The 14,782-nt window shown below is 39.6% G+C and overlaps 1 protein-coding gene across 2 annotated transcripts; it reads right to left on the bottom strand.

The window, feature by feature from the left end:
• Window positions 1-1,966: 1,966 nt before the first annotated feature.
• TIC22-IV (Tic22-like family protein) lies at window positions 1,967-12,725 on the bottom strand. Of its 2 annotated transcripts, none has more exons than XM_088701280.2 (8): window positions 12,038-12,725; window positions 11,828-11,890; window positions 9,605-9,679; window positions 3,561-3,611; window positions 2,943-3,002; window positions 2,783-2,854; window positions 2,658-2,714; window positions 1,967-2,573 (listed from the first exon to the last, which is right to left on the bottom strand). In XM_088701280.2, the coding sequence occupies exons 1-8, from the start codon at window positions 12,476-12,478 to the stop codon at window positions 2,484-2,486; spliced, it is 909 nt and encodes a 302-aa protein (XP_088557406.2). In that variant the 5' UTR covers window positions 12,479-12,725; the 3' UTR covers window positions 1,967-2,483. The 2 variants fall into 2 exon arrangements, with proteins under 2 accessions (XP_088557406.2, XP_088557407.2); XM_088701281.2 differs by having other exon boundaries at window positions 2,658-2,693; window positions 12,038-12,715.
• Window positions 12,726-14,782: the final 2,057 nt, after the last annotated feature.

Consider the following 14,782-nt stretch of genomic DNA (forward strand, 5'->3'; position numbering starts at 1 on the left):
TCCGCCGCCCCGTCATAGGGCTCGATCGCCGGCATTTTAAACCCCGGCGGATTCGGGGTCCGCAGGATCCTCGAGGCAAGCGCCGGCTGGGAGGAGATCTCCAAGTCGGCGAAGGGATCTTTGGAGTGGCCCTTCAGGACCTGGAGTTGTCGGTGGAGATCGTCCACCCGCCGGTCCAGGGAGCGCGACCGATGGGTGGGAGACAAGGAGCACCGAGAGGGGGACCGACTGGAGCGCGGGTTCCTTGAGGACTGGGGGGTCTGGGAACGCGCCCGGGCCCGCCTCTCGTACCCCGCGCAGCTCCGATGGGAAGGTCCCGGCAGAATGGACCGTGCTCGAGAATCTTCCTCGCGCCGGCGCTCCTCCCCATGGGAGAGGAAGGAGCGCGGGTTGAGGAGGACAGGTGAGCGCTCAGGGAGCAGCGGCTCCTGGGCCCGCTGCGGCGCCCGAGACATCACACCCTGCAGGTTCTGCACTGCCTCCGCGAGGGTGCGAACCTGCTGGGCTAACTGGTCGAACTGAGCGGCTTCGACCATCTGAATGGGGGGTGGAACGGTGGAGTGTTGCTGAGAATGTGTTGGAGACGCAACGGCCTCCCGGCCGGAGGCGCGAGAGGCCCCGCGACCGGAGGCATTGGAAGCTCCGCGACCACCTCGCCGTGCCATTACGATCGCTCTGAGATTCGGTCCCCTCCTTCTAGCGCCAACTGTTGCTGGTGGTCCAAACCGAGAACGATTGGCACAGCGGTGTGAACGGGGTTCCGTTTGAGTTGCCTTGGTTGGTGTTGATTGCGCTCCACCTTCCACCGGGAAACCTGCAAGCAAGCCTCGCACCACCACTGGGGTAGTGGGGGCCCTCCGACGATCAAGTCAGAGGAGATTGGAGGAGAAGGAGAGATAATAGTAGCAAGTAGGAGAATGCTCTGGAAGTTCTTGCTTACCTCCCCCCTTCCCCCCCCAGCCGCATATATACCAGGCTGGGGGGTCCTTCTGGGGGGTTGGTCATCGTGTGGCACGATGGAGTTGCCACTGACATGGCCGTTACAGGGCGTCGTGGGGCAGCGCTGGGTACGGCCATGACAGGGCGTAGTGGAGCTCCGCTTTGTACGGCTGTTACAGGAGATCGTGGAGCAGCGCCGGATACGACCGTTGCAGGGAGTAGTGGAGCAGAGGGTCGCGGCGTGCTTTAGGGGAACAGCCTGTCGTTGTCGAGAGATTGCCGACTCGGGGTCGGATTGCTGGATCAAGGGGCAGCCGACTCGGGGTCGGGCTGCGAAGCCGAAGATATCCGACTCGGGGTCGGATTGCTGGATCAAGGGGCAGCCGACTCGGGGTCGGGCTGCGAGGCCGAAAATATCCGACTCGGGGTCGGGTTACTGGATCAAGGGGCAGCTGTAATCTTCTTGGGCGCGCGTGCCGGTCACGTGGGGCATGGTGGCTGAGTTCCCCCGTAACAGTACAATATATACTTTAGATTCCCCCTGTAAGAAGTTTTCTATTATCATATAGTTAGTCCATAATATGTATCGTTAATTAAGTGGTTATGAATCAAATCCTATAAAGAACATGTTTTTGGATAATGTTTACATGTGGCATACCATTATTTTATTGTATAATACCTTTATGATATAATTAGATAATAAATTTGTATGTGTTCATTATGGTTTGTGTATGATTATTTTTGATCTGATTTGACCCAAAAAATCTGATGGATTTAATAAAATTAATGTTATATCTCATCCAATCCAATCCAAATGAAATTGGTGGATTAGGTTTGGGTTCGATTCTTTGACCCAATTGGAACCCGACCTACTTGCAGCCCTACACAACTTAAAGCCAGAGCTGAAAAAAAACTAGGTTCCAAGCACCAAAAAGCAGGCCCTTATTTACTGCAAGAGGCTGACAAGAAACAGAATAACCTTGTCAGAAATTATTGCAAGAGGCTGACATAAAACAGGATCCTATAATTTGGCTGAGATAAGACTGAGTCTGGCATAACATAGAGCCCCTGTCAGAGCATAACTAGGCTGAAATAAGATAAACATCCCACAAAAAAAGTAATTGACTAAAATTTGATAATTTGATGAACTAAACAACCCCAAATCGCTTTTTGTAAAGAAAATTATAATTTCATTCCTGTACAGCAGCAGGACTAACTACCCCCCAACAAAAGTTTGGGATCCCTCTTTTCCTTTTTTTGAACTCCTCTGTAAACTTCATGTTTGAATCTCTTCTCATATCCTTGTGCTATTGCCGGTAGACAATAATTAACTTCAGTAAAACCATACTCTCGACCTCGACGAAAAACTCATAATTTAAATTGAAATCCAAAATCCTCCTTACAAATAAGAGTCAAGAACCAAGGTATCTGTTGATTAATTAAACTAGGGCTGATGGCTGACCTGCTTCAATAAGGAACCTGAAATGAGTGAATACATACATCTCAAGACCTTCTTTATATGATGCATTCAGATGCCATGTGTATCATGCTGCCACCTCATTAATGTGCTGGGCATGGCTTTTTCCTGGAGGGACGAAAATCAAATCATCCCATCCAGAATTCTTATCGTTCATCTGCAATTACATAGAAATCAAATTAGATCTCCCTCCAGTAATTAGACAAGGGGTATTAAGGATAACTCTCTAACTATGTCCCACCTCCATCTTTTTCAGAACATCTTCCAAATTTCCCACCTGTTGAAAGAATATACATATCTAGTTTTCATGAGAGCCAAAGAAACTGCAAGAACGAAATTTCTAGAAAGAAAATAAGCAGCACATACCATGATATGCTGAGAAACACCTGAACCTCTTGATGCCCTAGAAACCTTTGATAGTTCTCTCTCTATGTCTTCCTGCATAAAGAGATAAGTTAGACCAGCTCCATTATACTTTTAACTATTCTTGATAGTAATATTGCCACTAGACTAGATATTGACAAACCTTTTGAAAATATATTGGGCAATAACGCTTGTTCTTCTTCTTAACAACTAAAAGATCTGACTGCACGCAGAAATGATAGATTGTCACCAAATATAAGACTGAGCATAAATAAAAAAAAAAAAGCTCAAACTTTATTGAAATTACATACATCAACAATAATAACATGCCTCAGCTACTAGAACATGTATACTAGAATATTCAACATTTCATCAGCTGCATCCATGATACGCAATTTCACATCATTGTCATATGACAAAGGTGAAACAAGTATAACAAAACATAATCGTTATCCTCATTTGACTACTTTTGATTCAGAAAGATCACTGCATATTCATAACCTTGTTGTGTTCAAGCCAGATATGATGGAAGTTAGAACACAAATATATAAATTCTCAAAGCCAGTTAAATAACAATGTGTGTTGGCTTCTCAATTAAAGGTTGCATATTCTGTACAGGATGAAAATAAATTAAGGAATTGTTTCTTAATTTTTCCTCTTTTTTGATAATGGAGCATAACCTAATGTCACTATCCACCTTTCTGGTCCAATCTTGCAACAGCATCAATGGTAGAGGTTGGCTGTAAACTAATAAGAGTAGGAAATAGCATAACAAGTGTACCTGAAAAACAGGAACTCCATCAAAGCCTCTCGATAAATCTGCAGATTTTAACTGAAAAATTCAAAGGTGTCAGCAAGCTGTTCAGAGATAAGGATTTAAAATTCCGGCCCCAAGTGAGTAGGATTCACACATGTAGATGAACAAGATTCCAAAAGGATGGCAGCAGCATATATTATCAAAATGATAATATTGGTGATTAAAAAGCAATCTATTCTGAAGAAGAAAATTAAGGCCCTTTTTGGACGTCAGAAGATCTTATCTGTGCTATAAGATCTTCCCTCCAAGTCTTTTCTTCTAAAATCAAGATGGCAAGGAGTGGTTTAAAGAGATAGGTAGCCAACAGGCACAACTAATCCCTGCTTTTTAGGGACAAGGTAAATAACGTCTGAAATTTGAATTATCTATCCGAGAAATATGGGACTAATTTTGCCACAGCTGCCCACAATCAACTCAAACCACTCCCTCCACTTCCCTCCACCATAGTGTTAAAAGAAAAAGACCATCAGCTGATCCTATCATCAGAATTAGTATCTCTGATAAAAAAAATGAAACCCTATATTAAGCATATCAAATTAAATAAAAAAGTATTTGATTAAGGATAAATTATAACTTCATGAAGCAGGGTAAGACGAATGCTTGTTTAATCCTAGCTGTGTGAAAGTTAAAGTTTGATAGTTCTGGTAATTAAATGTTTCAATGAAGCCTAACAGAGATTGTGTTTGAACTGGCTCTTAGCCTATGAGACATGGCTCAAATGAATGCAATTTAGCTTCACAACCATCTTTCATCTGCATTGATAATTTCCTTTTCTTCTTTTTCTTTTTTGTTTCCTTTTTGGTTTATGGGATCTTGGTGGGTTGCACTATTGAGATTGATATGGTTGGTTCCCTTAACCAGTTTAGATACAAAAGGAAAATGAAAGATGATAGCATTCTTTTCATGGGTAAAGATATGCTTCCAAATCTAAAGAAAGCCTCTTTTATATGCATATGATTAAGATTTTGGTGAAGAGTGAAAAACCTAGTTTCTGAAAGAATGTGCTTGGATAATAGTTGTTGGAGGTACATTACATCACTCTATATTCAGGGAAGGAAGTGAAAGTGAATACATGCACAAGAAAGAGGGTGGGTTACAAATTTTGTGCATGATATCATAAAACTGAAGAAAGACATATATATGTTTTTTTCTTGCTTTAGGAAGCTTAATATTTAGTGTAGCGCATTACGAAGTAGAGCAACATACTGAATTTCTTGATCAAATCATCATATTTTTGTCTGACAAAAGAATAAACTTTTGCATACTTCTAAAATGGTTAAAGTACCAGAATGCCCCTTGAACTGCAAAATATGTATCATATGGCTAGAGATAAATACAACTCCCAAATCAACAAGTCAAAGAATCACTGTAAAGTTTATCAAGGACGAACTTCTTTTGAATACATAAATGATAAGGCACCTATTTAGTATGCGTTTGGTTGCATGTAACTGGACAACCTAAAAACATATTTACTGTAACTGACAATTTTTATGTTTATAGCTGTAAAGACGGGTTTATATGCATGCATATATAGGCATTGTGTCCTATTTGTATGGGTATGTTTATCAAGTAGGGAAAAATAGAACTAAACTTGCGCTATAAAGTGTATGTAAGCACTATTCACCTAAACATGCCTCCGGCAAAGCAACACTGAGTACCAACTATCATGCAACTTCAACTGTGAAAGAGAGCACAAATGCAGCAATCAAGACTTCAAACAAAATAGATTTCAAGAAACAAAAATCGGTCAACTTGCAATTATTAAGGAAAGTTGCAGGCATCCATTATACTCTAATGTAATCGGAATTGTCATATATCCAGGTTCATGTAATTCTGTTGCTGATGATCTTCTGTTACCAGCAACCAATTTAGCACTTGTAGGCAAATTTTTGATAAGCATTCCCTTCGTAAGCAAAGGGGGTAATGCATAGATAATCATAATCATATTATCAAGCCTTTTCCCAACTATTTGGGTCAGCTTTATGGATCCTCATTCATCAAGTATTCCTATTAAGGGACATCTCTAATTTATTCAATTTTTTTCCATATCCTTCCTCACAAACTTCATCCTTGTTATGTTAGGTCTTCCCCTCCTTTTCTTCCCACCTTTAACATAAACCAAAGTACCTCTTCTTATTAAAGCCTCCTCAGATCTTCATTGTATATGGTCATACTATCTTAATTGATTTTCTATCACTTTATTCTTAATTTGTGCAACTTCTACAGCTCCTCTAATATATTTATTTCTTATTTTATTCTTTCTAGTTTTACCACATATTCATATTAACGTTCTTATTTCTGCTATACTCAACATGTTGGCATGTACTTTCTTTATTGCTTGGCACTCTAGGCCATACAAAATGGCAGGCCTTACTATTGTTCTATAAAATTTCTCTTAAGTCTCCAAGATATACACCTATTACATAATTTTCCACATGTACCTCTCTACTTCATCCAACCAGCTTTAATTCTATTACACATATCTTCATCTCTCTCTATCATTTTGAATAGTAGATTCTAAGTGACAAAATTGAACACTTTATGGTATCTCTTGCTCATCAATATTAATTGGTACCACATCTTCAATTCCCTTCTTACTAAATTCACATTCCATATACTTTGTGTTTTTTCTACTAATCTTTAAGCCCTTATCCTCTAAAGTTTTACTCCATAAGTCCAATTTAGTATTTAATCAAGTTCTCTTCTCATTAATCAACACTATATTGTTGGCAAATAGCATACATCATGGTACATCTTCCTCAATATCAGCAATAAGTTCATCCATAATTAGTGCAAAAAGATACGGACCTAATGCTAACCTTTGATGCATCTATAGTAACTAAAAGTATACTTGTACCACAACTCCTAATGCATGTCAATGCCTGAGCATACATATACTTTTAGTTATGTATTGTTTACGTACAACCTTCCTTCTTAAAGCAAAAGTGGTGATGCATGAAGTTTTTAAAATTTCATCCAAGAAGGAGGATAAGTTCTTAATGAACAAGACGATTTCTCAGGGAAAGCATGGAGTTAAAGATGATAACCTCTAATAAAAAAAAGTTACTGGTTAGAAGGCAATTATGACTTAGTGATATATAACTCAGAAGTCGGAATGCCCAGAAGGCATACTTTTTTAAGGTGAACAAGTGGTGGTCTTTTGTTAATCCAATCAAAATTATACTGCCTACACTAGAGGGAAGTTCAATATATGAGACGAGATTAAAATTTCAAAGCATAGTTATGATTGAAGCAAGGCAGTTTGCAGATGGAAGAAAGTAGAAAGAATGTCCAAAGGGCTCTACCTTTCAATGGATTGCTGAGATGTCAAAACCTAAAGGCAAAACACTATAGTAACACCACCTTTTGGCTCAATGGACTCTTTGTTTCTCCTTAACAAAACTAGTATTATAAGCAAGTGAGCATGCATTCTAAGCTTATTTCCAGCAAACCTGATTTCAAAATTCACAGCAAAACAATCAATCGGTAATCAGAGGTTAGTAACGATGTACAAAGCTTCAAGATCCAAGATCTGAAATACTGTTGTATCTTACAATTCCCAAGCCTTTGAATGCCTCTCAAGGTTTTGGATTCATATAACAGCAGCTACAGCTATCATGAGTCCACTAGCATTTGGCACATGTGGTACAAATGACTACTTATATCAATGGCAATGATCCCATTACTACTATCTACAATGTTCTAACTGAAATGAGAATGTGACAGACAGTTTTGACTGCATAGTTTACCATTATTCCTTTTATATGTGTTTTGGCACATGATTCCATGGTTGGCTGTGATCACACAGCATGATGCGCGTGTACTATTTTTTAGGGTAAATCATCAAGATTTGATACACCAAATGGTACGTTTGTACTTTGATTTAGTAAGATACACATTTAGTTTAGTCCTTTCTTTGGAGAGAGAGGTTAAGAGAAGGAAAAAAATATAATGTATATAAAAAGGTGTCCAAGTGCATGAAGCTCCAACCATTGCAATGTCCGAGGGGGATCAGTATGCAACCTTACACTCACATGCTAAGTGGTTGTTTCCATTTTTCAAACCCAAGACACTTAGGGCACAAGGAAGCAACCTTACTGTTGCACCAAGGGTAAAATATATTAACATTTTCAGCTAATCTTGATTAAAACTCATGATTATTTTTGTCCTTTATTCAAACCTACCATATTTATATTCTGCATCCTCTTCATATTTTTTTTATTTTTTGAGATAAAAAGGGGAGAATATTGACTAAGCTTTAAGACATATATATATTATATTTCAATTTTTTTAAATTTCAAATGAGGACACATATTTGGAATATAAGGAAGCTGAACCTAATGATGGCATATTGTTTACATCCTTCTTACTAGTGGTCCATATGTTAGGGATAGTTATTTCCATACAAAAGGTTAAAAATTTGATACTTGACATGTATGTAGGACAGCTTGCAGGCATGGTTTACTAGGGTGGATGGGATCGAAGAGACAGAGCTGATCTAAGAGCTTACTGAAATTTCAGGTTCAGAGTTGAATTTTCAGCCAGGGTTGGGGGGGGGGGGGGGGGGGGGGGGGTTAGAATCCTAATCTAGAAAAATCAAACTCCGAAGTATGTTGGTGATGGTTGACCAGAATTTGATCTGAGGATTAAGGATACAAAGTCTAAATTTGACTTTCTGCAAAGACAAAGCTGATCTCAAGAGCAAAACATCGCTGATGTTTATAGGTTTGTGGAGGATAAATATGTGTGTTACAGGCTGCAAGAAACATGCAGGTTGCTTGGAAGACTAGAGGTGCAATAGAATTAGAAGGGAGCTTTATAAGTTGTACGAGGGCTCTAATTACAAAAGGAAGGAGGAAGAGAGAAAAGTATAAGTGCAGAAAATAAAAAAAAATAAAGGGAAAAGAATGATAGCACCCAGAACCACACAGCCTTTAAGAATCTCTCTTAGGTTCTGAATGCCTCATGCTTGCTTTTTGACATCACACCATAAAAACATAAAAAGAAATCAATCCCATAACACATTTACCCTGCAGAAGGGAAGACCAGCCTCATTTAGAGGTCTATTAAAGGAGGAAACTGGATCTGGTATCCCAGGGATTCACTGCTTATATGCTCCACAAAATGGCCGGCCTTATCAATGCGCTCCCCTTTTGTTCACTAAAGAAGACTCATGACAAGCACATAACCAGAAGTGATAAGATTCTTGTTTTTCTTGTTTAACATTCTCAACAGGTGGAATCTCAATATTAGCCACAACCTTCTCATGTAGTTATGAAAAATCACCTCTTTATTAATATAAGGAAGCCTTTCAGTTAGCACTATATAAATCTGTTTCAAACAACATGTCATGTTGGACTACTAATCAAGGAAAATTTATTCTATAAGAGAAAAGGGAAAGCTGTCCAGTTAACCATGTGTGTATCACAAAAGTAGCTACCTAGTCTTCCCTAAAGCCAACAAAAAGCTGAAGCCATATAATGAGCTAACATCAATACTTAAGTTCACATTAAAAAGTCTAATTGCATTCTTACCATCAATTATACGAGTTCACTACTTACCATCAATTATATGAGTTCCTAGGAACCTTATATTCCACTAAAGAATCAGAAAATGGCATTCTTTTAAGAGGATGAAGATCAAGGGTAATTGGAGCGAGAACAAGGAGTAAAACACATGGATCATCAAACCAGTATTACACATTGCTATCTCAAATCAAGGAAATATTGAAGAAAAGTTCACATGTTCAGTAGGTTATGCAAGGTGGCAAGAACATGAGGAATTGCCACCCACTTACTACCATGAGAAGAAATAAGAATATTATACATCAGATCATTTCCAAAGATAGGAGCTTGTATGTTAAATCATCACAAGCTAGCTTGAACCATTTTAAAATTTTGTGTGGGTTGCTAGAGCCACAATAATGGTCACAATTAAATCTTTCATCATAATGAAACCAACAAAAATGTGCTCAAACGAAGGAATATAGGATTAAATTGAAAACAGACCTCTAGTGCATTCTTTATTTGCAGAGGATCAGGTAAAAACCGAAATGCAATTCCTTCAACCTTCAGCATATAAACCTGTAGGTGCACAGAAATATCAAATAATTATAAATATGATATATATGACACATTAAGAAAAAAAAACAAACTTAGGGCATGGTGATATTAGATAACAACAAACAATTGTTGGACATATAAACGAATGGCACGATTACAGAGACCAGCCAATACATAACTTTCAACAATACCAATTAATAACAAATTAATGACCATTCAACATTTATCAATTTAATATTTATTGAACCAAAAAAATTGCCAATAAACTAGCTACTAATTTTATGATATATGTAATTTCATACATATCCTCCAAAAAATATGAAAAATAGGGAGGAAATTAGGACCTAAATGCTCCATTCATCCTAATAATATGGAATAAAAGAGTGAAGATCTAGCATTTGGCATCAATTCCAGTATTCTATTTTTTGAATAGTAAAACCAATTTCTATTATTTTCTAAAAATTAAAAGCTATACACTTCTTTGGTAGTCACTTGGGTTGCATTTGGCGGGAACTGTGGTGGCGGTGGTGGTGGAGATGGTGGTGATGGTGGTGGCGGGTGGCAGTAGTGCATGGCCAATGATGGACGATGCCTAGCAAGGATGGTGACAGTAGTGGCAATAGAGGTGATGGTAGTGGTCACGAGCAGTTTTGATTTTCAAAAACTTTGAAAATCAGATTTTTCAGCTTGCATAATTTCCAAAAACTGAAAAGAGTTCTCAAAAAACTAAAACTAGGTTATCAAATACTTTTCCTTCCTCCATTTCATGTTTCTAGAAACTAACTGAAAACTGAAGGTGATGCCAAATAGGGCCTAAGTTAACACAGTATCATCATAAGATTGGCAAATCAAGTATTTTCCCTTACTTTTCTTTTCTGTTTTTTTCAAAGATATTATGCCCCAAAGTTGAAAAATGATTATAATTTTATGACTTATAATTATTTTAACTTTTTTCATACAATCCAATTTGTTCATAAATACTAATGTAAAAGATTTTAATAAATAGCATGATTAGTTCAACAATTGCAAAAGTTTTATCATCTATTGTTCATTCTTTTCTTTCACGCAAATGTTTCTCATAATTTATATCTCTATCTTGAGACTTAAATTCCACTTTTCCAGCATGTTCCGTACAAACTTTTATGATTTACAAATTCTTTCCCATATTAAATTAATCCAAATTTCAACATGCGATTATGGTTAGATATGAGGACAACCCAAAAATTTATTAAATATTGGCAGAAACTTCAAAGATACATTCTTCTTAAATTATAAAGTGATATGTTACTGGGAGTTTCATTCTCCATAAGATTACCACGAAGATGACTTTTTGCAAGAAAAATCCTATATTGGAAGACAACCTCCAGATCTTCAAACATTTTCTTTTAATAAGTCAAAAGGTAACAAGAAGAATCAGCATGCTGATACAAGCTTCATCCTCAAGCAACATCTAAGTTGTTGCTGTTACATATTATTGATTAGTCAAGTTCTTGGGAAGCTTTTTACCATATACGTTTACAATAACATTTGCAAATAGTTGATGGTCATAAATAAAATTTCTCAAAATTTATTGATTCAAGATAAGGGGAAAAATATTGAGGCCTCCATCAAAATGCCCATGTAGCTTGATCAGGGTTATTGCTTCAAATTTTTTTGTCAAACACAACAATAATTTAAATCATGCAAACATGATTAATGTTGAAAATCAGTCAAAAGAGCACAATGGATGTGAAAATACACTCACAAGAAGCAAGACTTTTAATTCATTTAGAAAAATGTGCGAGTTCCCAAGGTTCAATATTTCCCTCATGAGCAATCTATCATAAGATTACCATAAGATGGATTCCAACAAGCATGCCGTTCCTTCAAGGCAAAAGACTCAAGTTAATTTTAAAAACCTCCTAATGAGGATAGGGCCTCTATTCAGAACATGTCTTTGATTTATTATGCAAATTTCCTTTCATAGGTCCATCGTAAAGTAGCACTGCATAAGTTAATAAGCATTGCTTGGCACTCCAATTTTAGTTGTCACTCTCACATTTCACCAATCACCTAGGTTAGCATTTTGCAGTCTATTTTATAGGCTAGAAAAAGGCTTCAGATGGCAGTCACTTGGCATAGATACAAAGATCATATGGTACCCAGATGCCAGCATAATGAAAGAAAGACCTGATCAAGGGTAATGGGCACCACTCTTGCCCCCTTCCCTAAAACCGGTTGCCGAAGCTGAACCTGGAAAACATAAAAGTTTCATTTTTTCAGTAAAATCCCGTATCTATCTTGACAAAGTATCTATACAACAAACCACGTCAAAAACAAGTAAAGAAGGAAAGGATAGGGATAGAACAGAAGGCGGAGAAAACAAGGGGGAGGAGGGACCTGGGCAAGGAGGGCCTGGGCGTCCTCATGGCGGAAGCAGAGGAGGCCGAGGGAGCGGAGGCCATTGTTAGGGTCGGAGACGAGGACGAATTCGTTGTTGGAGTTGCTCACCGTGTACACCGCCGTTCCGGCGAGCGTCTTGGCGACATACTCCGGGCTCAGGGCCAGGTCGAAGGCGTGCTTCCCCTGGGAGGCGGCGCCGCCCCACGCCCCCTGAGAAGCCGCCGCGAAGGGGGCGGCGGGGGGGCGGGCCGCGGCGCCGGCGGCCCGGACGAGGCGGCGGCCGTCGTTGATGCGGGCGGAGAGCTCGGAACCAAGGCGGGAGAGGTGGTGCTGGAGGAAGGAGGAGACGGCGGCGAGGGGGTTGGGTGCCGAGGAGGGGGAGGAGGAGGTGTCCATTGGGGCCGCGGAGAGAGGGAGAGTGGAAGGAGCGCTCGGCATCTCCGTGGCTTTAAGTTCTCTAGGTACGGGTGAACGTGGGGAGACTCTTTGGTTCTTTTACTTTGGTTCGGATTGTCTCAGTCTCCTTTTCTTCTTTCGTTTGGAGTCTCTCTTTTTCTCTCTCCCTGCTACTACTATTCTTTCTAATTTTTGCTTGCGTCTGCGTGCTTGATTGCTTCTGTAACCTTGTTCTAGTACAGGATCATTGGATTCTTGGATTCAGCCTTAGCATGAAGTTCTCGAGATAGCTCTATGCTTACTGATTGTACGAGATTTCAATATTTTTCAATTATTCTAAGCAGATTGAGGAAAAAGATTTGAGATTTGAACGTGCACATGCCATTATAATAATAAACCATGTACATGTTTTAGAAAACTATAGATGCCCATCGAGGCTTTTTTTTTTAAAAATACCTTGTATATAGGCTTGGTGATGTGTGAGAGGTCATGAAAAGCAGAATATGTTTAGTCTTATATTGGTTGCACGCTAGCTCAAGAAACCAAAATAATATCTTTCTACTAGCTTTCTTTTGTGAGAGACTCTAAATTATTACAAACGGTATTAAAGTAAACTTGCCTTATGGCCGATACGGATTAAAGGATATTGCAATACGAGCTTTTTGGGCTAACTAAGAACGAAGATACTAGCGCTTAAACAGAGGAGTACGTAAGAGCCCGTGCAATGTGTGTATTATATACACATAGATATCATATGCAGACTGTAAAACACCCCCAGATAGTATCTCAAGTCGCTTCTTCTTTCTTGATGCCCTTTTATCAAAAAGGAGTTAATAGTATTATTAAGAATAAAATTACTCTTACACCTCCTCAACTTTCACTTTTTACGGTTATAACCCCTATTCTCTGACCGGTTTCAGTTATATCCCTTAATTTTTAATTTAAGTTAATGTAACCCTCTCACCTATCTTTATCAACCAACTGATAGTGTACGTATATGACTGTTATGCACTCATGTTAAAAGGGTTTTCTTCCAAAATGGACCTTGTTAGTGAGAGAAGTGTTTTGCACTAACTAATAAGATTACGTGATGTCATGTTATCTTCTTCCCCGTTTAAGTGGATTGTTGTCAAATAAAGAGAGAGAGGAGATATAGAGGAAGAGGGAGAAAAAGAGAAGAAGGTAGATGGAAAGAAATGGAGAGAAGGAGAATGGTATCATGGAAGTGAACTAGAGTTTTGATGCCTCCTCCCGCCACGCCTCCAGCAACATCATCCTTTACAGCAAGTGTGGAAGTAGATCCTGGTCAACCACTAGATTAGAAGGGCAAGCTCCCAGAAGTGGAGGAAGTGGTAACCATCTTCAAGGGATTTGAAGGCTTCAAATTATGCAGGAGTTTCACATGATGCATGATCCTTCTCATGTTGCTCCGCAATCTCTGCTACTCCAATTGCCTCAGTGCTCTTCTCTCCTCGCTCGTCCCTGCCTCCTCCCCCTTCGATGCCCCTCCAACAAGTGGCTTCGACACTATCAACACACTAGATCACCAAGATCACCTCCTGATTGATCACCAAGAGGTCCTGGTGGTCAACCAATGTGTCCGTGCACACTAGCCAAAGCCGCTTGCATCCGATTCCTAGTCGCGGTGATCAGATGCTAGTAGAAGGTGGGGGCGCCACTATTAAGCTCATCAATTGTTGAGCTCACTAGTGGTATTGTCCAACAAGGTGGTAGCCATGCAACCTGCCTTATCCTAGCACTCTGAGTCGTCCGACCAATTAAAGACATCGATCAAGATCAAGAGTGTGTCATACTATCACTCACCACTCACTGTCCCTCAAGTGGTGATGAGGTTGGAGATCATCAAAAGGACCCACTCGCTCACCTCCATATTGATGACTGCTGCTAGGAGGCAGGGGACAAGGTTGGTGTTGACGAGAAAAGGGGTGTTGGCAGTGGCAATGGAGAGCTTGATGAGCATCTGAAGTGCATCTTGTGTCGCTAAGAGGAGCCTCCACCTCTAACGATGGTGTTAGAGTTCTTGAAGGCCTTCATAAGAAATGGGATCATGTCAAAGGAGCTAATCACATCAAAGAGCACTGGGGGATCTCTTTGATTTGATCAAGCTCAGCATTTTGTGCATGGCTTTGCCTTCTACCTAAAATGAAAGCTCCAATACAATGAGCATTATAGATTACAAATGGGAGAAGAAAATGAGAGAACTTACTAGTTATTATTGATCCCGAGATTAAAAAGGGCACAAACCATCGCAATCTGGAAGTCGAGATCCAAGGAATCAAGCATTCCCACCAAGTGTTGGATGGCGCTTGAGCTTCACAAGTGTCT

Source organism: Phoenix dactylifera, chromosome 7 (assembly GCF_051530095.1).
Source record: "Phoenix dactylifera cultivar Ajwa chromosome 7, Ajwa_hap1_PhDact_Kaust_v1.1, whole genome shotgun sequence".
NCBI classification, from domain to species: domain Eukaryota; kingdom Viridiplantae; phylum Streptophyta; class Magnoliopsida; order Arecales; family Arecaceae; genus Phoenix; species Phoenix dactylifera.

Coding starts and splice junctions, on each gene's coding strand:
- TIC22-IV (XM_088701280.2), bottom strand. CDS start 12,478: ATGCCGAGCGCTCCTTCCACTCTCCCTCTCTCCGCGGCCCCAATGGAC. Junction 3,003..3,560: donor ATGGAGTTCCTGTTTTTCAG/GTACACTTGTTA, acceptor TTCTGCGTGCAG/TCAGATCTTTTAGTTGTTAA. Junction 2,715..2,782: donor GTGTTTCTCAGCATATCATG/GTATGTGCTGCT, acceptor CATGAAAACTAG/ATATGTATATTCTTTCAACA.